This window comes from Falco cherrug, chromosome 17, assembly GCF_023634085.1.
Source record: "Falco cherrug isolate bFalChe1 chromosome 17, bFalChe1.pri, whole genome shotgun sequence".
Taxonomy (NCBI): Eukaryota; Metazoa; Chordata; class Aves; order Falconiformes; family Falconidae; genus Falco; species Falco cherrug.
In genome coordinates, this window is record NC_073713.1 from 5,796,421 (window position 1) to 5,822,409 (window position 25,989).

Consider the following 25,989-nt stretch of genomic DNA (forward strand, 5'->3'; position numbering starts at 1 on the left):
GCGCCGATGGGGCGGGGTTTGGCGCCCCCTGGCGGCCCGGCGGAGGCACCGGATGAGGCGGGCGCTTCCGGGGCAGCGGCCCCGGCCCCGGCAGCCGCCCGCAGGTAGGCCCGGCCCGGGGCACCGAGACGGCGGGGTGGGGGGCGACGGACAGGGGACCCGCGGAGTGGTGGTGCTGTCCCCCAGGGGGTCCCTGGGGTGCTGGGGGGGCAGAGACACCCCCGCAGCGTGATGGGGGTTCCCGGGGTGGGGCTGTCCCCAGGGTGATAGAGGAGCAGGGGCTCCGTAGGGTTTTGGGGGGTCCCTGGGGGGCAGGGACCTCGCCATAGGGCGGTGGGGGTCCTTGGGGTGGTGGGGACAGGGACCCCGCAGGGCAGGAAGGGTCCCCTGCTGCAGACAGGGACCCTGTAGGGTGCCAGTGCTGGTCCCCATGGGGTTTCGGGGGGGTCCCTGGGGTGCTGGGGGGCACAGACCCCTTCGTAGGTGGATGGGTGGTCCGAAGGATGCTGGAGAGTCAGGGACCACTGTACCCTGCAAGGTCCCTGGGGTGCCAGCACCCCCTAAGATGGGGTGACAGCAGTGTCCCCAAGCTGGCAGGAAGAGGGGGGGGTCCCCCTGTCCTCCCAGGTTTTGGGGGAGCCCGACGCAGGGCTCAGGGCTGTAGCCATCACCTGCTTCCCATCCTTCCCACGGCCTTTTCCAGCCATCCCACCGCAGTTTCGGGGGGGGCCTTGTCTGCGGGGCCGAGGGGCCGGCAGCCCCCCAGCCTGTCACCCCGCTGCCACTTCAAGGTGGTTCCCTGCACAGGAGCTGCCAGATTTGCAATCCACCCTGATACCTGAAAAATATAATAATAATTATAATAATATCATCTTAACTTCATCCTAAAGCTCATTTATTTTAAAAACAAGGTAAAATAAGGCAACGGGAGCCGAGAGATTTGTGGCGTGAGGGTCTAGAATAATTAGCATTGACAGGGGTTTCGGAGACATTTTTAATTAACCCACAGAACTACAACAAATCTTTCCACACGCTTTATTAAAGAAAGATATTGCCAAGACACCATAAATAAAACCTCCTTAATAGCTCACACAATCCAGGGGCAATTACGTGCCCCAAATCACCAGACTCATTACATTCTTATTTCTCCTCATACTCAAAGTTTCGCAGACTGCGTGGTTTTTTGGCACCTGCTCCCCATCCCGTCTAATCTTAATTCGGAAAGATGCTCTGGACGCGGCGGCAGGGAGGCGGGGACGTTTTACCCAGGCAGTCCAACAACCCGAGGCGCGGGGTAAAGTTTTAATAACCAGAATTGAACCCACTTGAAACACAAATGGGATTCTCCAAATTATTGAGGATTTTGAGGAAGGAAGAAAAAGTACTCGGGAGAGCGGAACGCGTGCACTTAAAAGATGGTTCGTGTGGAGCAGGGCTTTGGGAAACTAGGAGAAGGTGGTTTTTCTGGGGATGAGGCCGTTGGCCAGGTCCCAGCGCACCTCCCAGCGCAGGGCTGCTCTCTTCTTTTCGGTCGGCACGATGTAAGTGTTGGGGATGTAGAGGTGCTGTGGCTTGCTGGGGAGCTCGGGCTTGCAGAGCATCTGCTCCCGGATGCTCCAGCGCAGTTCTTGACGCTGATCCTCCCCCGGGATTCGGAATTTCTCCCATTCTCTTTTATATTCAAAATATTTGGCCACTCGGTCGGTTTTCCCCCGGTTGCGTCCCAGCAGCTCAAACCGGGGAGGAATGAAGGACTTGGGTTGTTCTGCCACAGCAGTGTACTGAGAAGTGCGAGAGCTCCGGCTCCCGATATCCCCAAGGAGAAAGGGGGGACTGTCCCCACGGGGTAACCAGTATGGGGATTCATTAAGGGAGCTGCTGCTGGTCTCGATTTCCCCCTCGGAGATGCTCTCTTCTGGAGCAGTCCTTGGCTGAAGCATTTTCTGCTTCAGGCTGCAAACCTCGCTCTCTGGCTCGCTGGTCACTGACTCATCAGAGACCTCCACTCCACCGTCAGGTCTGCGCCTCAGCACCTTCCTCTTCATTACCAGCCTCCTGGTTCCCCTCCGGTGCTCAGAAAACGTAGGAGGGGCTGGCTGCACCCCCAAAACGAAGGAGGCCTCAGCGTAGGGATCGTCACGGGGATGTGCCCGCTCCTCACTGCCTCCCTGCTGGGTGTACAGCTGGCTCGGGGCCAGCGTGGCCGCCGGCTGCTCCTCATCATCCGGAGCGGCCCATCTATACCTGTCCCATCCTGTTGTCTCCTCCATGATTTCTGCCAGTCTGGGTGGATTCTGGAAAAAAAACCAAAAAAAAACCCACAAACCAACAAACCAGAGTTAATTTCTTGCGGCACATTCAAGCTGGCTAAAGATGTAAAGGGGTCTCTGACTCTCAACTTCTCGGGTTCAGGGGTGTTGATTTAGGTTGTAGTGAATCAGCCAGGGGGGTCTCAGAGCGCTGGCTGCACGGCTAAACCTGCTGCCACCAGCAGAAGGCTCTTTCCCTACGGCACATGGAAACCCAGCGCAGCTGTAAAGCCCCCTGAAGCTTTACCTCTGAATTCCTGCTTGAAAACTGCACTAAAATTAACTACACGATTTATAAGTTACTAACAGGACAATGGACAGGCACAGGATGGATTCGGTTTGTTTGCAAGCGCGTGGTAGAGGTATTAATGACTTTCCCCTTGTACCCATTCTTTCAAAAACACAGTATCTAATTGTGATTTAATCTAGGGACGTCCGAGAGGGCGAGTTGTTTCTGCAGAGGAGGAAAATGCTCAGCACAGTGTGTTTCGATGCTTGTTTAGATGTTGGCTGTCATAGCCCAGAGGCTGCTTTGAGTATGGTTATAGTAAACCTCAAAACCTGCGACGAAAAGGGATCCGGACACGGTTTCCACTCACAACACAGATTTTGGATATCTTTATGCCGGGAAGCGGGTTTGAAAAAATGTGAGTTTTATCCGTGCCGTTACGAAATGTCGGAGCAGATGGTGCAGCGAGATGAATGGCAGCCGTTAGCAGGCTGTCTGAAGTGTTGATGCTGGCTGAGCGCGGTGCGAAAATGGAAAGGGCTCCGTGACGGCTCCGCACGGATAGCAAAAGGCTAGCCGGGAACGTGCTGCCACTGCGCCTGGGCTGACAGAGCAGATCCGATCGTGCGGCAGCGGCTGGGGGAAGAGGAGTGATTAAAAAATGAAAAAAAAAAAAAAAAATCAAAAAACCCCAGTTGAGTAAGATAAAGCTGTCCAGATGAAGCCCCCTTGGCCCTTCCCATGCTCTGCTAGGAACACAGAGGGGTTACAAAAATAAAGAATTATTCTGTGGGTGAAATTTTACAGAGGAAGCGTATAGATGTAATAAATGCCACATAAAGCAAAAAAATATTTTCTACTTTCTCTACAGATCCCAAGGAGCTACCAGCAACTAATTAAGGCTTCAAGAAAGTGGCTATGGCCGAGGGGACCGTGGTTACCGATCAAGAGCAACTCCTGAGGAGGGTGCAGGAGCTGGAAGAGGAGGTGAAGCGGCTGCAGGAGAAGCTCCAAGAGGACAAGGAAGGCGCTGGGAGAAGAGAGGCTCCGTCAGCCCCCGGGAAAGCCAAGAAACGCCAACAACGTCCGTTTGATTTTGACGCTTACGGCCGCAGGCACGTGGCGCTGAAGATCGCCTACCTGGGCTGGGGCTACCAGGGTTTTGCCAGCCAGGAGAACACCAGCAACACCATCGAAGAGAAACTGTTTGAAGCCTTGAAGAAGACACGGCTGGTAGATGACAGACAGACCTCCAGCTACCACCGCTGCGGGCGGACAGACAAAGGAGTCAGTGCCTTTGGACAGGTCAGGTTCTGCCCCCAGGCTTTGCCGGATTTGTGGGCTCCTGCGTGGGATGGAGATCCGGTGGGATTACTGTCCCACAATGACAAGCCAAGACAGTAGTACAGGTTGGATTTGTTTTTTAAAACCTGTCAGCTTTTAAATCTGGAAGTGAGCCTGGCGATGGCTTCCTGCATGCGGAATGATGATTTTTAGGTGGTCCAAGTGTTGATTAATGCTAGGGATTTTTTTCCATATTAGTGCTAACTTTTTCCCAGGGGCCCGTTTTGAGAGGATAAAATGCCTTTTAGGCTGCAGCTTCCCCAGTAGCTCAGCGCTGCTAAAAAAGGGGAGATGCCCTTTCCTTGGCAGAGCCCTCAGCTGAATAAACTTGCCAACACCCCACAAAAATTTTTTTTCAAAATCCAAGAATTGGATAGCTTCCTGCGAAGTCAGGCAGCTGAATTCCTGCGCAGAAGGGTCTGAGGGGAGCCGCAGCTAGCGGAAGGGAGCGTGGGAGTGGGAGCTGGAGGGAGGGGAGCGAGCCGGCCCGCTTGGTGGGCACGGAGCCATCAGGCTGGCTGAGCCGTGGGGAAAGCACAGCCTTTCCGGCGCCACGATGGTTTCACTGTCGGGCCGGTCTCTCCTTCCCTCCTGGCTCAGGAAGCAGAGCTGGCTTAGTTTTTGCTTTGCCAGGGTGGTTTTGGCTCGGATGGGCAGTCTGCTCTCCTTCACAAGATGAGCCGCATGAAATAAGGGCACAGGTCGCCTTTTCTTGCGCCACTTAAAAGTGCACAGGCACCTGTGGTGTTAATTAACATGTTCCCACACCAGGTTTCCCAGACAGCCAGGCTGTTACTGTGCTGAAGTCATCACCTCCAGCAAAAAAAATATAAAAAAGTGGCACATTATATCCTAAAAACTGGGACTAAAGTTGAAGCCATTTCGAGACCGTGCAACGTAGGCAGTCTGCAACTTTCTGTTTTATTAAAGGAATCGTAGCATCTGCTAGGAACCTTAGTAGAGGCACTTGCAGCTTTACCCGCAGGAAGGAGTGGTAAGATCGCCTGATTTAAGACACCTTCATCTGTAGGAGATCCTGAATTTATTTCACAGCGGTGTAGGAAGACTTGGCTTGGCACACTGAATACGCCCATCTGCGATCTAATCCTGGCTTCCCTCATTTTGCAGGTGATTTCCCTAGATCTCCGCTCAAACCTGTCAGAGGGGAAGAAGCTAAATGGCCACGAGGGTCAATCAGAAGGCAAAAGCGAGGGGGAAGAGGAGCTCCGCTACACCCATATTCTGAACAGGGTGCTCCCGCCTGACATCAGGGTGCTGGCCTGGGCCCCTGTGGAGCCGGATTTCAGCGCCCGGTTCAGCTGCCTCAAGAGGACGTACCGCTACTTCTTCCCCTGCGCCGACCTAGATGTAGCCCTCATGCACGCCGCAGCCCAGAGGTACGTGGGGACCCACGATTTCCGTAATCTATGTAAAATGGACGTTGCCAACGGAGTGGTCAACTTCCAGAGAACAATCCTCAGCGCTGGAGTAACGTGGGTAGACAGAGGAGAACCTGGGCTGCAGGATCCCTTCCGCCTGTGCCAGTTTGAAGTGACTGGACAGGCGTTCCTGTATCACCAAGTCCGCTGCATGATGGCCATCCTCTTCCTCATCGGCCAGAGGATGGAGAGCCCAGAGATCATCGACGAGCTGCTGGATGTGGAGAAGAACCCCCGAAAACCGCAGTACAGGTACGGAGAGCTTGGGAAAACCTGCCGGGCTGCTTCTCAAGGCGACGGCTGCGTGTGAAGTGCTGCTGGCAAGCCACTTCTCTGCCAGCCTGCGAAGCAGTCTCTCACAATATGGAAGCGAGCTGCCAGCGGCCTCTCCGGGAGATATCTGTAAGGATCTAATTTTTCTTGCTTTTGGGCAAACTTTTGGTGGCTTTAGTCCTTGGTATTTGGTTAAAACTAATTCAGTTTTTACCAGAAAAAAAACCAGAGTTCTGTAAAAGACAGGGCTGGCTTTGGCAGAAAGGCCAGGCTGGCACGCTGTTGCGCAACCTTTTTTTTTTTTTTTTTTGTCACAGCATCCCTCCAGACAGCGACAGGTAACACCTCCTCTCCTTTTCCCTAGCATGGCAGTCGAGTTTCCCCTCGTCCTGTATGACTGCGAGTTTGAAAACCTTCAGTGGCTCTACGACCGCGAAGTGCAGGAGTTCAACGTTACACACCTACAGCAGCTCTGGGCCAACCACGCAGTCAAAACACAAGTGCTACACAACATGTTACATGGGTTAGATGCTGCTCCCGTGGCTACTGGAAAAAGTAAGGGATGGTTTTGTGGCAGTACCTGGGAATTATGGAGGGATGGGGATAACTGGTTTAGGGGGGAAAAAAAAAAAAAAAAAAAAAAGGGAGGGTAATTAAATAGATCATTCAAACCATGGTATTTTTTCAATTATATCACAGGCCCAGGGAACAACACAACTGTTCTGTGGGGAGATATGAAGCCCGTGCTCTGCAATCAGGTCAGCGGCTTCGTGGAAGGCGTTAAGGCCCGCACCTACAAGCCTTTACTGGCCCGCCCCAAGTGCCAGGGGCTGGAGGCCCGCATCCGCCACTTTGTGCGCAGGGGCCGCATCGAAACCCCGCAGGGCCTGCAGGTGGGGGGGGACGGGGACGAGCAGCCCCCCGAGACCAAGAGGTGCCACCACGGTGGTGCCACCGAGCAGCCCCCCAAGCGGGCCTGCATAGGCACCGAGTGATGGTGGCGGGTCACCTCAGCAGACAGGCAGTTGGCTGCTTTGCATTTTTTTTTTATCGGGAAAAAAAATAAAAATAAAATTTTTCCAGTGTTATTTTTATAAATTTTAAGAAATGTGGTGGTGTGCTGTGCCCTGGCCTGGGAGGGGGTGGGGGTGCCGCAGCCCCTCAGAGCCGCTCTCCTCACGGCGGGGCGGCCCTGTGGGGTGCTGGGGCCACAGCGGGCTGTGGCAGCCAAGGCCCACCCGCCTGCAGCGCCTCCCCACGCCCCCCGGTACCTGCAGGGCCCGGCCGCTCTCGTCCGCCCGCCGCGACCGTTACCGGCCACCAACCGTCGCCGGAGTTTAAACAGCCGGGTGGGGGCGGGGCCGTCCCCTGAGGCCCGCCCTTGGGGGCGGCGACATTGGGCAGCGCTGGTGTCACTCGGCTGGCTTTTCCCTTCTGATTGGAGGAGGGGGTTGAAGCGCCGCCTCCGCGCCGCTGCTATTGGCTAGAAGGGGGAAGGGAAAGGAGAAGGGAAGATGGCGGCGGCGAGCGGCGGCGGGTTGCGGCCGTGGTGGCGGCCGGCCGCGGGCCTGGCCCGGGCGGTACGCACCGTCTGTGGCAGCGGACGGGCGGCGGCGGCGGCGGGGACGGTGCAGGCCGAGCAGCTGGCGGAGCGGCTGCGGGAGAGCAAGCGGGAGAAGCGGGAGGTGAGCGGTGAGCAGTGCCGCGGCCCGGGCGGGCCCTGAGGGGAGAGGGACTGCAGTTCCCGGCATGCACCGCGCCGCTGCCCGGCGGGCGGGGCGGGGCGGGGGGAGGGTCCGTGGGCGGGGGATCTCCGTGGCCAGGCGGTGGGGGGGTCTCCGGGGGTGGGCAGCCGGTGGGGGGGGGGGGGTGTCTCCCTGCCTTCCCGCCCGGGCGGCGGGGGAGATCAGGGTGGGGTTTGTGCGTGGCCACCCGCACGCGTGGCCAAGCGGGATCCCACCGGGCCGGGTGATGGGGGTACATTTCTTTATTATTTACTTTTAAAATAAATATATAAATATCTATAATGAACAACAAGACAGAAATTGAAAAGCAGAACGTGTTACTTCACCCTTGCGATGCCGAGCACAGCCTTGGGAGAAGGAATACACCCCATAATATGTCCAGCTAAGAAATAACAAGATAAGCTCAAGGAGAACCTAATGATTCGAAGGAGCAAACAGAAAACTACTCCAGCAGTGTGTGAACTCTCCTAATTAGCACACTAAAAGGGGGTCTCGCCAAGAGGAGACCCCCCCCTACTAACAAAGCCCCCTCCCCACAGAACAGGGGAATGCTGTACCTTGAAATGGAGACGTAAGGACCCATGAGAATTAAGTGTCGCTAAATGTAATTGTAAACAATTGTTCAAAGCGCATACAGTGTTTTAGCGTGCGTTAGGAGGCGTGCTGGCGGTGTGGATTCACCGACTCTGCACAGCCACGCAATAAACAGAGATCTTGGCATGCTGTGTGTGCATCAGCTCTTGCACGCCAGGTGGAGAACCCAGATTTGGGGTGACAGTGGGGTGGGATGGTGGGGACAGCGTCCAGCCTTCATCTCCATAGTGACTGCGCACATGACAGTCCTCCTCAGGAACACCGCTGTGAAGCAAGGAGCGGGAGCAGATGGAAGGCGAGTGAGCTGCTGAAGGTCACGCAGGAGCTTGGCACGAAAACCAGGAGCCATTTATCCTCCACCGACGGCGTTTTGTTCTCTCCCCAGATCCCCAAAGACCCAGTGCAGAGACGGGTCCAGGAACTCGCCAGACTGAGCAAGCAGCTGCAGCGGGTTCATCCCAATGTCCTGGCCAAAGTGCTCAAGCAGGAAGCTGTGTACCAAAACGAGGAGATCGTGGTGATCAACAAACCCTACGGCGTTCCCGTGCACGGTGAGGAAAAGCCAGCTATGCCACATTCACACTAATGCCATAGAGTGGGAAATGGAAATGGCTCCGTGGTGATCCTCTGTCTCCATCCTCCCTGCGCTGAGGTTTTCCTTCCCAGAGAGGGAAGCGGGGAGTTTGGCACCTCTAGATCACAGCCTTCATCTTGGATTTTGGGGGTAATTTAAGATACGTGGGGAGGTGAACGTATCCCCTCATTGCCTTCCCTGTGGGTTATGCAGGCGGCCCTGGGATCAAGAATTGTATCACTGACGTGCTGCCGATCTTGGCCAAGATGTTAGGGAACATGAAATCTGAACCCCTCCACCTCTGCCACCGGCTGGACAAAGAAACCACGGGTGTGATGGTGCTGGCGCGGAGCAAGGAGGCAGCAGAGAAGATCCGGCTTCTCTTCAAAACTCGTCAGGTGGAGAAGATCTACTGGTAGGAAAGGTTTTCTTGGAGAAGCGGCTTTGAAGGGCCCGTAGGATTTGAGGAGGGGGTGAAGGGAGAGTCACCAGGGTGTGGGGACGTGGGGCTTTGTGGAAGCAGTGGGTGTTTGCTGAATCTTTCCCTCAAGCATCTTTTTATGGGGCTGGGTTGTGGGGAGTGGGGGTGCAGGGAGGGTTCTCTTCCTGCTGGAGCAACGCCCCACAGACTTCTGGTTTCCCTCTCCAGGGCAATTAGCCTGGGGGACCCAGACCCCACCGAGGGCATCGTGGACATCCCCATCGTGGAGAAGGAGGTGCAGAGCCACCAGTCACACTACAAGGTGAGCCGCATGTCCTCTTGGCTGCCGTTCTGGCCTCGCGCTCCCCTTCCCTGGCAAACCCCTCCTGCCTTCCTGCGGCTCACCCTCTTGCTGCCATTCAGATGACACTGGCCCCCAACTATCGCCTGTCTCCGGAGGATGGGAAGGTGGTGAAAATCCGCAAGAACCGCGATGCCGAAAGCGCTGTGACGCGGTACCGCCTTCTGGCTAGCTCTTCTGCCTGCTCTCTGCTGGAGCTCCAGCCCATCACGGGTGAGGCCTGGCTGGGTGTCCCCTGGGTTGTGTTGGCTGCTGGTTCTGCTTTCTGTGTGGCTCAGCAGCTGAGAGCAGTGCTGGAAGTGGGAACTCGCCGTTAGATACAACTGAAATCCTTTTTGGGCCAAGGCTGTGGCAATAAGCCACCCCAGGGCGATGGTTTGCTGCCGGGCTGCTCTCCGGCTGCCAGCAATTTTGGCACGGCATTATCCAGTGCTGAGGGTGGCAGGTGGGAGCTGAGGCCTGGCACAGCTGATTGTCACGTTTTTCTTCTTTCCTTTCCCTCCTCAGGGGTGAAGCACCAGATCCGGGTTCACCTGGCCTATGGCTTGGGGTGCCCCATCCTGGGGGATCACAAATATTCGCACTGGAGCAAGTTGGCACCCCAGGTAAGGCAGTCCTGCGTCGGGTGGGCAGCCAGAGCTGGATCCGGGGCTGGGTGGCCCCTTTGTGTCCCCAGCTCCCCACGGGCCAGGGTTTTCAAGTCCCAGCTGAAGAGATGGGGTTGTGGAAGGGACATTTTCTGTCCTCACTGCAGAAGCTTCCTGAAATCACATTGAAGAGGCTGAAGCTGAGGCAGAGCAAGGCTCGCCACCTCCCTCTCCACCTGCACGCCTACCGGCTCTCCCTGCCACTGGGCAAGCAGATAGACCTCGTCTGCAAGCCGCCCCTCTTCTTCCAAAAGACTTTGAAGAAACTGGAGCTGGACATCGCTGAAGACTAATGAGAGTGGTACCATGTATCTCCGCATTTCCAGCATGTGGTAGCACTGGGGCCGGCCATTCTGCAGCAGTGTCCACCTTGGAGGCAGCAGTGTGAAGTTCGCAGTCTCTGCTGCTTGCCAGAGACCTCCTGTGTTGGTACTGACGTTTCTGGCTTCAAACCAGGTACCTGCGTATGCTTTTTGCCCTGATTTGGCGCAGAAAAGTGGCTGGGCACGCTGAAGAGCCTCTTGTTGGGACAGATGAGGCGGGGTAGAAACTGGGCTTTGCCCAATCCATGTTTTGAACTTGTCTCTGAGCAATAAAAGATCCAGTTCCTGCTGAGGTAATGGGTTGCGTGTCTCTCTGTGCTCAGGCCAGGTGGATCTTGATCCCTGGGCAGGTTGAGCGAGTGTGGGTGCAGTCCCTCCCGGTCTGAGGGCCATCGCTCGTCCCTCCGGAGCTGTTTAGCAGTCTCTCCCTCCTATCCTGGCTCTCTGCGCTCTGATTTGGAGACTCCCTTCATTTGAAAATCCATTGAAAGTGCAATTTGGCAGCGGCTGTGGGGTTTTCTTGCTGCGCCGAGAGACTGCGCCGGGAGTTCCACTTGGCTTGGCCGAGCAGTGCCGGGGACTCCCTCTGCTCCGTGCTGCCAGCAGTGCCGGTGCGGGTTTCTGGGCACTGACTATGCTGCCGGGAGAAACTTTTCTATCCCATCGCCCTTTCCAATTTCCCCGTCACTTATTTCGAGATCCCATTGTTGGGACGGGATCCCTCTGCCTTAGGAGCTTGCCTTGGAGCCAGATTCCTTCCCCCATTCCCTGAGAGTGGAGAGGCTGAAAAGCTGGGGAACTGCAGCTGATGGTGCGGCTCAGAATCGCAGCCCCCAGTGTTTGGTGTCTCTTGGCCTGTCCCCACCAGCTCGGGGCTGGGCAGCAGGACCTTCTCCAGCCCCTCTGGCTGGTTTGGGTGCTGGAAAGGGCTCTTTGTACCCCACAGGGCTGCTGTGTACCTGGCTGGGGCTTCTTGCCCCTGCCTCCCTGCTCCTCACACAGGGTGAAAATAGCTGGGGACCCCCACACCCCTCGAATGTGCCTCCAGAAATACATCTGCTGATGAGAGAGGGGCGTAAAACCACCAGGAGCCGGGGAGCGGCTGTGGCTGGGGAGGAATGCTGCCTTCCCAGCCTGGTGCCGCAGCTGCTATTTTTTTTATATATTTTTTTTTTTTCTATTTCAGGGCATGCTATTTGCGAAAAGGCTTCCCCTTGTAATTACGAGTCAATTTAATGTGCCATCTAAGCTGTCATTTACAGCTGCCTGGTACGGAGTGCTTGGCAAGCAATGCCTTCAGCCCTACAAAGCCTCTCCTCAAGCCAGTCACGCCTCAGAGGACACCAAAGCCCCCAGGCAGCAGCAGCAGCAGCAGCAGCAGTCGCCATCATCTCCTCTTCCTCGACAGAAAAATGTCCCTCTCACACACAGCCGCCGAGTACATGCTCTCCGATGCTCTCCTCCCAGATCCTGGCAGTTCCCGAGCCAAGGGCTTGCGGCTGGAGCTGCCGAGCGATCGCCTGCTGAAGTTTGTCACCGTGGGGCTGCCCCTCTTCCTCGTCTCGCTGGCTTTCGCCCGGGAATTCTCTGCCGGTGAGTTGCCCCTTTCTCAACAGGGATCTCCCAGGTCGTGGGCAATTGCCGGTGGCGGTTTGGTTGTCACCGCAAAACCCTCGTGTTTGCATTGGTGTGGTCATGGTCCGAGGTGGGGCAGCCTGGAACTCCTGTTTTAGGAGCCGTTCTGTCCTGGGGGTAGTTATTGATCGTTTTTAATGGATTATTGGTCACTGGGAAAGCCCGGGAACAGCCGTGCTAAACCCCAGGACCGGCGGTGAATCAATGCCCCACTTCAGCTGCTGCCCCCAGCACCTTTGGGTGCCACAGGGTTGTTTCTGAGGAGGAGGGTGCTGGCAGGGCGGCTCGGGGGGTACGTCCCGCTGGGGTTTACGAGGGCAGCGCAGAGGGGGTTGCATTGATGGTGTGTCCCAACCTCAGGCTAAATCTGGCCTCGGCCAACGTCCCGCTGCTGCCCTCGGGGGTTTGGTTTGAAACTGGTTTCTGGCCGGTCTCCAGTTCCCCCCACCGTGTAACCACAGCCGTGCTCAAAGCGTTTGTGTTCGGGAGGTGATGGAAAAGCCCTTGCTGGAAGATGCAGCGGTGGAGAAGGGCAGCTACAAAATGACTGTGAAAAAGGCTTTTTAATTCAAAGCGACGCTTTAGGTGTAATCGCTCTCCTGTAAGGCGTTGTGCACCCATGCTCACACGACCTCGGTGGCCAAGGTTCACCCTTCTCCTCACCCCAGGCTCGCAGATCAGCTGCTTCTCTCCCACCAACTTCACGGGGAAGCAGTCTGCCTATGTCGACACGGCTTGCTGGGACTCCCTCATCCACCACGGCTTTGATGACGAGGGACACACTGTCACCAAGTCCCTCTGGGCTCTCAAGGTATGGCTCAGGCTCGCGTCTAGGTGCCCACAGGTCCCACCTGGGTGCCCAGCAGAGGTGAAGCGGTTCCGCACCACTCAACACCTGCTTGTCTCCTTTGCCCAGGTCTTCCCCTACTCGCTGCTGGTGGTGGCAGTGCTCATGTACATGCCTTACCTGCTGTGGCGTTATGCGGCTGCTCCTGCCCTCCACTCCGACCTCCTCTTCATCATCGATGAGCTGGACAAATCCTACAACCGCTCCGTGCGCCTGGTGCAGCACATGAGGAAGGTCCAGCAGGCCAGCGCTGAGCCCGAGCGGTTCTGGGAGGAGTATGAGAGGTGAGACCGCTGGGCAGCCTTGGCTGGTCCCCGCGTCCCTCTGAAGGTCCCTCCACGTGGTGGTGTGGCTGTGGCCACATTCAGGATGGATTTTGGTGAAGTGACTCGGTTTGGGGGGTGGCTCTAATTCCCCGCTGCGTCCCCTCTGTCCCCAGGGCCCGTCGGGAGAGGTATTTTGAGTTCCCGCTGCTAGAGCGCTACCTTACCTGCAAGCAGCACACCCACTCCCTGGTGTTCATCTACATCCTGAGGAACCTGCTTCTGCTCTTGTTCTTGGCTGCCACCTGCCTCTACCTGGTCTTCCTCCACCTCAACATCTTCTTCCAGGACGAGTTCAGCTGCTCCATCAAAACGGGGCTGCTCCAGGCGGAGCCCCACATCCCCCGGCTCATCCCCTGCAAGCTGGTCTTCTTCTCCGTCTTCCAGCTCATCAGCCTCTCGATTGGCGGCGTCTACGTCCTCCTCATACCCGTCGTCATCTACAACGCCCTGCAGCTCTGCCAGTGGGACAAGGGGCTGCTCTCTGTCTACGAGATGCTGCCGGCTTTTGACCTCCTCAGCCGCAAGATGCTCACCTGCCCCATCAACGACCTCAACATCATCCTCCTCTTCCTTCGGGCCAACATCTCCGAGCTGACCTCCTTCAGCCGCCTCAACGCTGTGAGCGCCTTGAGGGAAGCCACCGCCAACAAGGAGGACATCGACACTGTCATCGACTTCATGACGCTGCTGGCTGGGCTGGAGACCACCAAGCCCAAGCACCAAGCTTGTGCCCCCGAGCCCGACGGCAGCATGCCCCTCTCCAACGGCGGGGCCCTAGGTAGGCTTTTTTGGTAGAGGACACTTCTTTGCTCTCCTCTTGGCTCCTGCGCCGCCAGATCCCAGCCCAGGGATCAGGCTGGATCCATCCACTGTGGCCCTAACCCCTTTGCCAAGACCTTAAGGGTTTGGGGGAGAGCTGGGGGGCTGCTGGGGGTCACCGGGAGGGCCAGCAGCTCTGTTTGCAGCTGGGGATGGGTTCTGGCAGCCGGGATGCGATGCTGATGCTACTGCGAGTCCATGTGTGGGCAGGAGTTGCTATAGGAACAGAAAGCGGAGAGCTTGCCGCTTAAATCCAAGCTCTGGGCAAACTGGGGGGCCGGGGGGGTCCCCGTTTTTGGCAGAGAGAGCAGGCCAGCTTGCTGGGGGTGGGGTTGGGAGCTTGAAACCCTGGAGGGCTGATGCCAAGGATGCTGTGCCTGCCCCCTGCTCCTGTTAGCACAGCACCAGTGGGCACAGTGGTGCTGCGTGGGGAGATGGAAACAGGGCTCTGGGGTGGAGCTGCATCCCCTGGGGCCTGCATGCAGCCTCCCTGGGCACCGCTGCTCCTCTCCCACATGCTTTGGGGTTTTGGGGAGCAGGGGGTGCCTCCTTTGTACTCTCACAGGGATCCCCGACCCCCCAGCAGCGGTTTCTAGGCTCCATGAGACAGCTCATCCCTGGCAGGATGAGCCAGGAGGCCTGGGCTCCTTTCCTGGCTGTGAATACACCGGCTGAGGGCTGCGGTTTAAAAAACAAAACAACCCAGACTGAGCTGTATTTAGCATCCTCGTTGGCATGGCAACCACGGGGCTAGCACAACTGGCGCTCGGGCTGGTCACACGGTGGTGGAGAAAGCCCAAGATCCCAGTTTGCGATCACCCAGTTAATTAACTTCCTTCTCTTTCCCCCTGGCCTAGAAATGAAGCCTGGAGTGGAAGCGATGGGAAAAGCCTCCCGGGACTCGCTTGGCTCTGCCTGACCCCAAGAGCAGGCAGCCGGCAGGGTGGCTGGGATCCTGGGATCCACTTTGATCCGCTTTCTTGTTGCTGGCATTGCTGGAGCACAATAAACTGGTTTTGATACGAGCCTGGTGGGGGTGACATCTGTAACGTGGCAGCGGTGGCTGGGCTGGGCTCACCTGCTCTCTTCCCGCATTTGGGATTCCCCTTCTCACGTACGTTTTTCCAGCAAAAATAGGTCAAACAATCCAGTTTTGGGGCAGAGACTCTCTTGGATGCCTTATTCCAAGCGCTGGGTGCCACATTGTGCCTCTTCCGCACAAATTTCCCTGTTGTTATGGCAGGAGGGGGGGAATGAAGAACTACGGGATGCTCCTCGATAGGAAAAAAAAGAATCCAAGAATAAATTGAGGTGGTTTATTAACTATTTATTAACGCAGGGAAGTGGAAGGCACTCGCTACTGCTACAAAGCAACACACCCCCTGCAGCTCCCTGTCCCAGTCCCACCGTTAGCGTTGGGTTATGGTTTTTTTTTTGGCTGAGCTCCTCTCTCCCCCTCTCCACCCTGCAGAGCACGGCTGGTCCCCGGGTCCTGTGAGCAGAGGTGGGGTGTCCCGGGGGGGCCCAGGGCCAGCTCCGAGAGCAAGGTGGGGCAGCAGTGAGGGCTTCAACTCCCATCAGCGTGTCCTGCTGCTTGTCTTAACGTAATTTTTGAAAATAATTAAATTTATTTTGTTGCTGCCCCCCCACACCCCACAGCCTTATCTTCAGGCCAAAGAGGAGGTGGAAAGTTGTTTAATTAGTAACACAGTCATCAAGCCAGCTGCCTCCTCGAATTGGAAAGGCACGGTGCCAGCAGCCCTGAGCCCTTCTGAGCTCCCTCCACTGTCCCCTCACCTAAATCCCCTGGGACAACCGGGAGCTGGGGAGGAGCAGCAGCTCGGTCCCTCCGGCTGTCTCCCCTGCGGGCAGGGCGTCCAGGAGGAAGGGGGGTGCGGGCAGACCCCGGGTGTTGTAGAGGGCGCAGGACTCGTACTCGCAGGGCCACTCGGCCCAGGCGTAGCGCAAGGCCAGCACCAGCGTCCTGCAGCCGCCCAGGGCCAGCGTCACCGTGCGGGACCCCACGGCCACCATGGGTGCCGGCAGCCACCCGCACGGGGCCAGCTTGCTGGAGCAGCAGACCTAAGTATGGCAGAAACCTCCCATCAGTGGGGGCTTCCCTCTTCCAGCCCTGGGGGGAAGCTTTTCCCCTTCCTCACCTCAAACGCCCACGTGTCCCTCCGACGGCAGGTGAGCTCCTGGCTGTAGGTGATGTTCAGCAGCCCCCTGGTCACCTCCAGGACGGCCCGGGTAGGGTACGGCCCCTGGAAAACCACGTCTTTCTCCCCATATGCCACCGCTCTGGCGCCCAGCTGCAGCCGGTGGGCCACATTCTGCTTGTCCCGGGGGTGGATGCTGCCGAGGAAGAGGAGGGAGGTGAGGTTAGTATCCGAGAGCTTCGTGTCTACACCCTCGCCCCCGCCGCCTGGGACTCGCCTGCCGTAGGGGGAGTGCTCATCGCACAGATCCATGGCCACGGCCATGAAGGTGCCTGGCATCCTGGCGTTGGGGACAACCCCCAGATCGGCGGTTTGGTGCCAGCGGAGCCGGGCGAAGCTGTCATCTGGGCTCTGCCGGCGGTAGGTGGACAACTGCAAGGCAGAGCGGGGCGGGAAGCGGCTCAGCTATTGCTCCCCGAACCGGCAGGATGTGTCCCCACGTCGGCGTCCTCTCCCTCCCGCCAGCCTCCAGGGTGCGAAGGGATGGGTGAGCCCCCCGAGCATTGTGCCGCTGGCCCCGCGGGAGGCTGGGGGTCCTGCCTCTCGCCCCACCCTCACCTGTACGAAGCCAAATGGCAGCAGTGGCTCCGTCTGCCCGGCCGAGCCGGCGTGGAAAGCCCGGCGCCAGTCGGCGATGAGCGCGGGGAAGGTGCAGTTGTACCAGTCCGTGTGCAGGAAGGCGTTGGCCTCGCCTGTCCCCGAACGAGAGGGGCTGGTGACAGCCCAGTGGGACAGTGTGGGGCTGCTGTACCCCAGGGAGGAAAATCGGGGCGGGGTGGGGGGGGGGCGGGCAGCTCACCCTGGTACCAAGCGACACCCCGCAGCGTCATGTTGAGCAGCGGGTGGATCATGGCATTCCAGAGCACGGAGGGCGTTTGCGGGCCAGAGAGATGCTGGTGTGGGGAGAGACTGGAAGACAAAACTGGGCTTAAGAGGTGCAAAACAAAAGGCCAGTCCTGAAGCCCCAGCTTCAGCAGCCAGCCTGGCACGATTAAAGCAAGCACTGTGCAAAAGGGGAGCCCTGGGGTCCCCCCTCTTCCCCACATTGACCCCTTTACCAACCGAGATGTGCCCTACGCTCTTGGCACGGGAGGGGATTTTATCCAGAGGGGGCAAAAAGATGCATAGAGGGGACAGAAGGCACACTCCGGGAGAGAAGGTGGGATGGGAAGGGATGGAGGATGCCCCCTGAGAGCGGCAGGGATGAGGATAACCCCCAAAGGCAGCATGGCACAGGGCAGGAGGTGTCTCCACTGTGTCTTCTCTCACCTCCCCGTGTCCTCTAGGAGCCCACAAGCCTGCAGAGCCCTTTGGGAGGACCAGGCCTCGATGGGGGTGCCCCCCCAGGCTGCCTCCACCAGCCCGATGGGGTACTGCAGAGCCTCGTAGAGGTAGCGCCCCAACAGCCAGCAGACGGCCGAGAAGTAGGTGAAATTCCCATGGCCCAGGTTTTCTGTTCAAGAAACAGCGGGCTGCCAAGGGAAAAAGGAAGGGGAAAAAAACCATTTCCAGGCCCTCTTTTGGAGGCACGTTGCACTCACCGGCCGTTGGGATGGACCACGGCAAGTCAATTCGCTCCAGGTCCTCCAGCTCTACATCGGAGCGGGCGGGCGCTGCAGCGAAGACGCGGACGTAGGGGTAGCGAGCGGTGGCGGCGAGCTCGGAGCTGGCGTTGGCAACCTAGGGAAGGGTCGGGAGCGCACCAGGCGCTTCCCTGCCTGATCCCTGGTGAGCTGGCAGGATCGGGCCATGCCGCGGGGGCTTACCTGCAGGACTGTCATTGCCATGTTGCTCTGCCCGCTGCAAAGCCACACGTCCCCAAAGTAGACGTCCTGCAGCGTCACGTTCTCCAAGCCCTGCCCAGCCATCAGCACGTAGGGACCGCCCCGATCCATAGGGTCCAGGACAATTGTCCACGTCCCAGAAGGTTCTGGAAGAAGAGGATGGGGCTTCTCTTTCACTACCGCTGCAAAGACCTCAAGACTTTCACAATGAGATTGGATGAGTGGCCAACAACTGGCAGGAACGGGAAGGCCTCACCATGGAACCAGGCTGGGAAAATGGATTTTAGAAGCTCTCCATCATCAGAGGGTCTTTCCTCCTGCAGGAACTTAGGGGTTAAAAAGAAAATCTCAAAGACAAATGTGTGTCAGAGCAGAAGCTGCTGGGAGGAACGGGATTACAGGAGCAGCTTGGTGTGTGTGACACCGAGATGTCTCCAGCTAATTTTAGAGGCGCTGAATTGAGGCGCAAAGATATTCTGCTGGAGCTTAGAGTGGATTTTCTGGCCTGGCTGGGCCCAGATCCTGCAGATCTCCTGGTAGCGGCGGATCGCTGCTCTCTCACAAGACGCCTCCAGGTTCTCCAGCTTGTGGAGGAGCCCTTTATGCAGCAGTTTCACCCCCGCAAAAGTGAGGAGCAGCCCCCCCAACCCACTAGGCAGGGAATGAGGCCACCAGCTCAGATCTGAGATGCCTCTGAGCCCTCCTGGCCTTAAGGAAAAGGCTCTGCCGGCAGAGGCAACATCCCTCAGGGCTTAGAGATCCCTAGCAGGATCCTGCAAGGGGGAAGCATTAAAAAAAAAGAAACCAGGAGTGCTCTGGAGACTTCCCCGGAGATGGATTTGACAGGGAGAGGAGCTAAATCCCCCCCCTCCTCCCCTCCACAGCCTCATCGTTCGGCTCAAGCCTATGCGGTGCCACCCACTGCAGCGGCAGCTCGGCTCCCGCTCGGTGCCTACGGGATCCTGCTGTTGGGAAACTGAAGTGAGCAAAGGCTGGCGTTGGTGGGAAGGGGGACGGCCGAAATCCCCCCCAGATCTCCTGGAGAAGGGGAGAGCATGGCGCCAGGGGTGCATGAGCTAGAGACATCGCTGTCACCTCTGCAACCTGAGGGCAGCGGTGTGACAAACCCACCCCACTCCACCAGCAGGTCCCATTTGGGCTCAGATGTCCTCCTTGGCCACCAAAACCACCAGCCCCAGTTGCCCAGTGAGGGTCCAGGACTGACCTTTCACTTGTGCTGTCTTCTTCATGACAATGAGGCCACCGGCCCCAGAGAGCACCACGGTCACCATGGCCCCCAGCTCCCCGTAGCCCCACACCACGGCTCCCGCCGGCTCCTTCTGCAACACCATGTGGTCACCATAGTAGGACGCGAAGCCAAACATCGCCCCTGGAACCAACAGACAGGGCAAACATCATCTCCAAGAGGCAAAAAGCAATGAGAAAAAGTCCCCTGCATGGCCTCCAACTCCCTCTTAAATACAAATTATTTGAGGTCACGTTTAATTTACAGCTTCCATCAGTCCTGGTCAACCTTAAGGTGGTTAAAATCACCCAGGAGCTGAGGAAGCAGCAGGATTTGAAGTTCCCAGGAGAGTCCAGCCCTAGGAGGGAAGTCACCTCCTGAAGCACAGGAGCTTGTTACAGAGAGTTTGGATACAGATATTGGCAAAAAATCCTCTAGTAACAGTATGGGAGCATCTTTGCCAGCCCAGCTTTGCTAATAAATATGTTCTGACATATTTTTCCCTTGCAAAAGAAGTTTGGCAAGTGATGGGATGGGAAACACCGGGCGTGTGGCAGTGGCAAAGGTGTCTTCAGCAGGGAGGGAAACAGAGGTCTCAGCCCTGGCACCCCCAGAAGCCCCATTTTTTGGGGTGTGAAAATAAAACCGTGCTTGAAAGGGGGTTGGGACAGTGTTTGCAGGGTGTGGAGAAGAGATCTGGGCAGCGATGCCCATTGTAGCAATGAAAATGGGGCCCTGGGACCCCCCGTCTCCTCTGCCGCTCATCCCCAGCTGGGTTTAATAGAGGAAAGAAACTATGTCCTCAGCCTCTCTGAAATCAGCCGCATCACCAGGCCTACCGTCTCATGCGACGAGGCTCCAGGAAGGACACGTTACATAAAAAAACAAGCCGGAGGAGAAAAAAAAATATAGCCTGAGACGCTGGGGAAGAGACTGGAGGCTATAAAAAGTACCTGGGAGGAGGGAAGGCGGAGAGCCCACGAGACGCCGCCGAGGAGCAGCAGCATGCGACTCCCGCCTTATGTAAAGCATCATCCCACAGCAGCAGCGACGTGCCAAGGGCACCCAAAAGGGGCTTGGGGGCGGTGAAGGGTGTTTAAGCAGGGCTGAGGGGGGTGCAAAGGGCATTGAAGTGGGGCTTGGGGTGATGCCAAGGGTTTCAAAGTGGGACTCGGGGGTGCGAAGGGCCCCAAAGTGGGGCTGGGGGGGTGCCAAGGACCACAAAGCTGGGCTAAGGGAGATGCTGGAGGCATCAAAGTGGGGCTGGGAGGGCACCAAGGGCCCCGAAGTGGGGCTCTAGGGGTGCAAAGCGCATCAAAGCCGGGCTCTGGGGGGGTGCAAAAAGCATCGAAGCGGGGCGCAAAGAGCATCGAAGCGGGGGTCTCGGGGGGTGCAAAGAGCATCAAAGTGGGGCTCTGAGTGAAGAGCATCAAAGCGGGGCTCTGAGTGTACCAAGGGCCCCATGTGGGGCTCTGGGGGTGCTAAAGGCCCTGAAACAGGCCCCTGGGGGTGCAAAGGGCCCCAAGTGGGGCTGGGGAGTTGCCAAGGCCCCGAAGTGGGGCTCTGGGGATGCAAAAAGCATCGAAGCCAGGTTGGGAGGGGGGGCAAGGGCCCCAGGCGGGGCCCTGGCGGTGCAAAGGGCCCTGAAGCGGGGCTGGGGGATGCCAAGGCCCCGAAGCGGGTCTCTGGGGGTTTCCCCCCCGGGCCGGGGGTGCGGAGCCGCCCCCTCCCCAGCCCTTTACCTGCCGCCACCGGAGCCAGCGCCAGCAGCACCCACGCCGCCATCGCGGGGGCGTAAGGGCACCGGCGCCCACAGCCCCAGGCACAGGCCCCGCCTCCCGGGGGCGTGGCCAGACACGGAGGGCGTGGTCTGAGCACGCGCCGCCGGGGGGGGGGGCGGTTGCTAAGCGACCGCGTCCTCAGTACGGCCTGAGGCACCGGCGCGGCCTGCGCGGGGCCGAGGGGCCAGGCGGGGCCGGGGGCGCGGGGCCGGGGGTACGGGCCGGGGTACAGTGCGCCGGGGGGAGCGGGGGGGTACCGGGGGGAACCGGGGGGGTGGGGAGCCGGACCGGGAGTGGGGCAGCGGGGGACAGCGGGGGGCAGCGGGGGCACCGCACCGCTCACAGCGCCCGGCCCGGGCACCGCCGCGCACGCGCAGCTGGAGGCGGCAGTGCGCAGGTGCGGCGGGCGGGCGGGGCGGCGCCCCCTAGCGGCGGCACGGCCCGCACTCACGCCACACACACCCCCCCCCCCCCCCCCATCCCGGGAGCCCGGGTTCGAGTCCCGGCCTCCCCGATTGGGAGGGCGGGGGTGCGGGGTGTAATTAACCCCGACCGTACCGCTGCAGGGGGCCTGGGAAAAGAGGCGGCCATGTCCATCCCCACCTCCAGCAGCACCCTGCGGCTGCCTGCCGGCTTCCAAAACCTGCTGGAGGAGCTGGCACTGGAGGTGCTGCGGGTGCAGCCCACCGACGTGGTGGCCTTTGCCGCTCAGCACTTCCAAAGGCTGCTGGAGCAGAGAGAGGGTGAGTGGCACAGCACAGCAGCACCCATCCCCACACCTCCATCCCCTGCCCCACACTACATGGCCTGCCCATCCTGTGTGGCATCATACCTGCCCCATGTGCCCATCGCCCACAGTGTCGTGTCTGCCCCTTGTGCCCATCGCCCATGCCATCATACCTGCCCCTCGTGCCCATCACCCATGGCATTGTGCCTGCCCCATGTGCCCATCGCCCATGGCATCATACCTGCCCCTCATGCCCATCACCCATGCCATCATACCTGCCCCTTGTGCCCATCGCCCATGGCGTCGTGCCTGCCCCTTGTGCCCATCACTCATGGCGTCGTGCCTGCTCCATGTCCCCATCCCAAGGGACTCTGCACCTTGCTCATCCCTTGTGCCACCAGCCCTGCCCCACGTGCCCACCCCCGGGTGTCAGCCCTGCCCCACGGGCCCATCCCAGGTGACATCAAGCCTCTCCCTTCCCCCAGAGAGCTCAGCTGACCTGGCGGTGTGGGGAGCCCAGCTGGAGGACAAGCTTCTCTCCCAGCCCCCTTTCCAGGTGGGCTGCCCTCCCTGCCCTCCCCTCGAGAGATTTCAGGGTGCCTGGGGCAAAGGGCTGGGTCCCTGCCCCCCCCCCTGCCCCCCCTGCCCTTGTCCCGCACCACCTATCTTGTAGGTTTTCCTGCTTTTCCTCCAGGAACCGGAGGAGGACGAGGAGAAGGAGGACAAGGACAAGGAGGAGGAGAAGGCAGGGGAGCAGGCAGGCGGAGGTGCATCCACGGCCACGGTAAGGGAGGCAGCACCGAAACAGGGCTATCTGAGCCCAAACCAGCATCAGGGGTAGCTGACAGCACCCACCAGCCCCGACACACCGCATGATTCCTCCCCAAAAATCCTCACTGTGATGCAGCTGAGAGGAACAACCCCCCGCCAAAGGGGAGCACGCCCCCCTCACCCCCTTTAAAAGGGACACCTCCCTGGGGACCTGACCCAAGCGCTCGCCCCAAATTTGGGCAACATCCCAACCCAAAACAAAGTGCCATGACTCAAAAAAAACCCAACACCTTAATTTCCCCACCAGGCTCCTGCCCTTCTCTTGGGGGTGGGTGATGATCTCCCGTCCCACCCCCGCGGTGCTTTTTTAATGAGAATTTTTATTAATGAGGTCCCCGCTGTTATTAGCGACTCTCACCTGAGATTTCTCCCCTAAAAAAAACCCGGGTTTGGGAGCTGGGCTGAGCTCAAGATGATATTTTAAGGCTCTATATTTAGGCCCCTGCATCCCTGGAGGTTGTCAAAAATTTAATAGCGTCCCCACGTGAAGAAGGGATGTGACATTGCTCCTCTTCTCCCCCCCCCCCCCCCCTCCAAGAGATGAGATGCCTCCATGGCATTTTGTGGAGCGCAGAGGGGGGGTCCCCTCATTCCATTCCAACCTGTGAAATTCATGTTTTCCCATCCGGAGTGGTTTAAAACTCCCAGCTGGCACTGAAAAAACACGGTGACGGGGTTTGCGTCGAAGCTGGCTGCTCTTTTTTGGGGGGGACTGAACCCCCCCACCCATGCCTACCCCAGTTTTGCCCCCCCCCCCCCTTTCCTGTTTTCTCTGGCAGGAGCCGGCCATATGCAGCGTGCGGCCCTCGCCCACTGCACAGGGCACGGCAGCGGCTCCCCTGGGAAAAACAGGAAGGAGGGATGGGGAAAAAAAGCTGGCGGGGACCCTGTGCCAGGGCTGGTGCCAAGCGGCTACGCCTTGACCCCCCCTTCCCCGGCACAGCCTCGCCAGCTGCCGGCTCTCTGTTTCGGCAGCCAGCATCGCTGCCTGCCCAGGGCACCTTTCCAGCATCAAATTCCCCCCTTTTTGTTTGTTTGGTTGGTTTCGGGGTTTTTTGTTTTTTGTTTTTTTTTTTTTTAAGGTTTTTTTTTAACACCTCAGTGCCACCATCTCAAACCACGACGGCGAGATGTTTCCAGTGGGTCTTGCCAGCCGTGGTGCCTATCCCCTTCTTCCAAAATTTGAGTTATTTTATCAGGAATCAGAATTTGGAGATGCTGGAGCACCTGGGAAAGCATCCCCCCAATATTCCTTCCCCCCTGCTGTGTTGCACCCTGAGGTGGGTTGTTTTCTTGGATGAAGCGGCCCGGGAAGGAGAAATGCAGAGCCTGGAACGGGCTCAAAACCTGCCGTTAATGATTAGAAATGTTCTGGCATTTCGTGTCCCTCCTCCGCAGCCGCAGCCTGCGGGAGACGCCGGCGCTTGGCGGCTCTGCCAGGACCGGGGGGCCACGGCCAGGATGGATTTTGGGGACAGGGGAGCTGTGTGCCACTGGAAAAAATGGGGTGCCATCCACTCTTGCATTCAAAATGCTCCAGAACCCACTGGTTTTGTGCATTTTGGGGGGGTTACTGGTACTGGGATGATCCCCCCCTGGCATTTTGCGTCCTAATTTTGGGGCTAATTTTCTCAAATCCTTGATGCAGGAGTCACCCCAAAAACCCTTTCCACTCGACTCCCCCCAAAACACCCTGTCTTCCTTTGCCAGAGCAGGCAGCAATGGATCTGGAGGATGTAAGAAGAAAAAGGGAAAGGGATCATTTTCCCATCTAAAAATCCCAGCGGAGCTGCCAAAGCTTCGCCTGGAAGCTGGAATGGGGTTTTCTGGAGCAGAGCTATTCCCCCCCCCACCCCGCTGTGCTGGTGAGAGGAGGTGGCCGTGGAAAAGCAGCTCTGGCAGGGAGAGCCGGGTGTGGATGGCTGGCGGGGGAATGGAGGGATGCTCCAGGAGCACCCGTCTCCTGGGGTGCGGGCTGGGGTGCCTGGGTGCTGCTGGGGGGGGTGGCTGACCCCCAAGAGCCGGTGTGGGCTGCACCCTCCTTTTGCCTGGGGCGGGGTGTGGGACAGGGAGCAGGGTGGGCTGGGTGCCATGAGGGTGGGGGGGGGGTAGGGAGTGCCACCACCTGCACCCTGGCTGGAGTGACCTTGGGGACAGAGATGGAAATGGGGATGGGAATAGGGATGGTGAAGGGATGGGGACAGGGACGAGGGTGATGATAGGGATGGGGACAGGATGGGGATGGAGACAGGGATGAGGTAGTGATGGGGACGGTGACAGGACAGGGATGGGGACAAGGACGAGGGTGATGATGGGGATGGGGACAGGGGCAAAAATGGGGGTTTTTGAAGTTGGGGGTGGCATGGGGACAGGATGAGGACAGGGATGATGGGGTTGAAGTTGGGGATGGGGACAGGAATGGGGCTGGGGACTGCGTCAGGGATGATGATGAGGATGGGGACAGGAACAGTGGTGGGGATGGGGATGGGGATGGTGGCAGAGGGTATGGGGACAAGGCTGGTGGTGGCAGCGGGGACAGTGACAGTGACAGTGCCAGGGATGGTGACAGCAATGGGACAGGGATGCTAACGGTGACAGTGAGTGATGACGATGATGCTGGTGATGGCAAAGAGGAAGGTTGGTGCCCCCAGGCCCCCAGGCAGGGCACATCCCTGTGAGCAAGCCCAGCTGGGGAGAGCTGGGGAGGCCCGAATGCGCTGGTGGACCGGGGGGTGCCGCTGCCCGGCTTGGGGGGCCGCGCCGTGTTTTGGGGGCCAGCCGGAGCCAGCATCAGCGCACAGAGCCCACGGGCGACTTATGCAGTTGCTTAGCAACTCCCAAACCCGGATTAGAGGCGAGTGAGGCAGGCGATGGGGGGGCTGCGAGCTGCAGCCCCCCACATTGCCCTGGGCATCTCTCCTCTTTCCTGGGGTCCCCCCATCTCACCCCATCAGCCCTGGCACCTTGGTGTGGTCTGAAGGCAAAAGCAGGGTCCGCAGATAGCACCGAGGGCTGGAAAAATGGCTGGGTCTGCAGGTCTGACTGGCAACCCCCCCACATTTGGGGGGTGGGATGCTCCTGTGAGCAGGGGAGGGATCCCCAAACCTCAAAAATAGAGCCCCCTCCTCTGCGTAGAGTCCACGTCTGGGCACATCACCCCGGGCCTTCAGCAGATGCTCGGTGGGATGTAGTGTCCCGCCATGCCCACCCTTCCTTGTCATCCTCATCCTCGCCATCCTCGTCCTTACCATCCTCATCCTCACACTCCTCAGGACCAAGACCGAAGTAGGTCATGAAGGTTTTACCCCCGTGTCCCGTGCAAACAAACCCAGGGGGCAAAACCCTCCTCCAGCATCACTGGGGGCCAAGCAACACCCCCCCCCAGACAAATAACCCATCACCCCCCTTTTGTCGCAGCTTCACCCCTCTCCGTCCCCCAAAAAGTCGCTGCAAATTTCAGCACGGCCCTATTAAACCCGCCACACCGAGGGCGAAACCCGAAAGCGCCGTTAAAT

General features: G+C 58.6%; 6 protein-coding genes across 8 annotated transcripts; 4 read left to right on the forward strand and 2 right to left on the reverse strand.

Moving 5' to 3' along the window:
- The first annotated feature begins 30 nt into the window (after positions 1 to 30).
- Positions 31 to 6,692, forward strand: PUS3 (pseudouridine synthase 3). Its single transcript, XM_005437646.4, has 5 exons — positions 31 to 104; positions 3,410 to 3,843; positions 5,011 to 5,573; positions 5,959 to 6,149; positions 6,294 to 6,692. The coding sequence occupies exons 2-5, from the start codon at positions 3,457 to 3,459 to the stop codon at positions 6,587 to 6,589; spliced, it is 1,437 nt and encodes a 478-aa protein (XP_005437703.1). The 5' UTR covers positions 31 to 104; positions 3,410 to 3,456; the 3' UTR covers positions 6,590 to 6,692.
- Positions 1,020 to 7,000, reverse strand: HYLS1 (HYLS1 centriolar and ciliogenesis associated). The gene is made up of 2 exons (XM_005437661.4): positions 6,866 to 7,000; positions 1,020 to 2,294 (listed from the first exon to the last, which is right to left on the reverse strand). The coding sequence occupies exon 2, from the start codon at positions 2,268 to 2,270 to the stop codon at positions 1,446 to 1,448; it is 825 nt and encodes a 274-aa protein (XP_005437718.1). The 5' UTR covers positions 2,271 to 2,294; positions 6,866 to 7,000; the 3' UTR covers positions 1,020 to 1,445.
- Positions 7,001 to 7,107: 107 nt separating this feature from the next.
- Positions 7,108 to 10,551, forward strand: RPUSD4 (RNA pseudouridine synthase D4). Its single transcript, XM_055728534.1, has 7 exons — positions 7,108 to 7,279; positions 8,319 to 8,484; positions 8,721 to 8,922; positions 9,157 to 9,250; positions 9,352 to 9,502; positions 9,797 to 9,894; positions 10,044 to 10,551. The coding sequence occupies exons 1-7, from the start codon at positions 7,109 to 7,111 to the stop codon at positions 10,227 to 10,229; spliced, it is 1,068 nt and encodes a 355-aa protein (XP_055584509.1). The 5' UTR covers position 7,108; the 3' UTR covers positions 10,230 to 10,551.
- Positions 10,252 to 14,911, forward strand: PANX3 (pannexin 3). 2 transcript variants are annotated; one of them, XM_027803154.2, is made up of 6 exons: positions 10,252 to 10,392; positions 11,446 to 11,852; positions 12,480 to 12,705; positions 12,811 to 13,025; positions 13,181 to 13,845; positions 14,744 to 14,911. In XM_027803154.2, the coding sequence occupies exons 2-6, from the start codon at positions 11,449 to 11,451 to the stop codon at positions 14,803 to 14,805; spliced, it is 1,572 nt and encodes a 523-aa protein (XP_027658955.1). In that variant the 5' UTR covers positions 10,252 to 10,392; positions 11,446 to 11,448; the 3' UTR covers positions 14,806 to 14,911. The 2 variants fall into 2 exon arrangements, with proteins under 2 accessions (XP_027658955.1, XP_027658956.1); XM_027803155.2 differs by having other exon boundaries at positions 12,563 to 12,705.
- A 281-nt stretch (positions 14,912 to 15,192) lies between these two features.
- Positions 15,193 to 21,022, reverse strand: SIAE (sialic acid acetylesterase). Of its 2 annotated transcripts, none has more exons than XM_055728533.1 (10): positions 20,878 to 21,022; positions 19,115 to 19,279; positions 17,872 to 18,035; positions 17,647 to 17,785; positions 17,375 to 17,558; positions 16,905 to 17,014; positions 16,664 to 16,797; positions 16,323 to 16,477; positions 16,046 to 16,241; positions 15,193 to 15,968 (listed from the first exon to the last, which is right to left on the reverse strand). In XM_055728533.1, the coding sequence occupies exons 1-10, from the start codon at positions 20,918 to 20,920 to the stop codon at positions 15,684 to 15,686; spliced, it is 1,575 nt and encodes a 524-aa protein (XP_055584508.1). In that variant the 5' UTR covers positions 20,921 to 21,022; the 3' UTR covers positions 15,193 to 15,683. The 2 variants fall into 2 exon arrangements, with proteins under 2 accessions (XP_055584508.1, XP_055584507.1); XM_055728532.1 differs by lacking the exon at positions 20,878 to 21,022 and adding an exon at positions 20,089 to 20,211.
- A 473-nt stretch (positions 21,023 to 21,495) lies between these two features.
- SPA17 (sperm autoantigenic protein 17) lies at positions 21,496 to 22,506 on the forward strand. The gene is made up of 3 exons (XM_055728644.1): positions 21,496 to 21,659; positions 22,129 to 22,199; positions 22,338 to 22,506. The coding sequence occupies exons 1-3, from the start codon at positions 21,506 to 21,508 to the stop codon at positions 22,482 to 22,484; spliced, it is 372 nt and encodes a 123-aa protein (XP_055584619.1). The 5' UTR covers positions 21,496 to 21,505; the 3' UTR covers positions 22,485 to 22,506.
- The last annotated feature ends 3,483 nt before the right edge of the window (positions 22,507 to 25,989 follow it).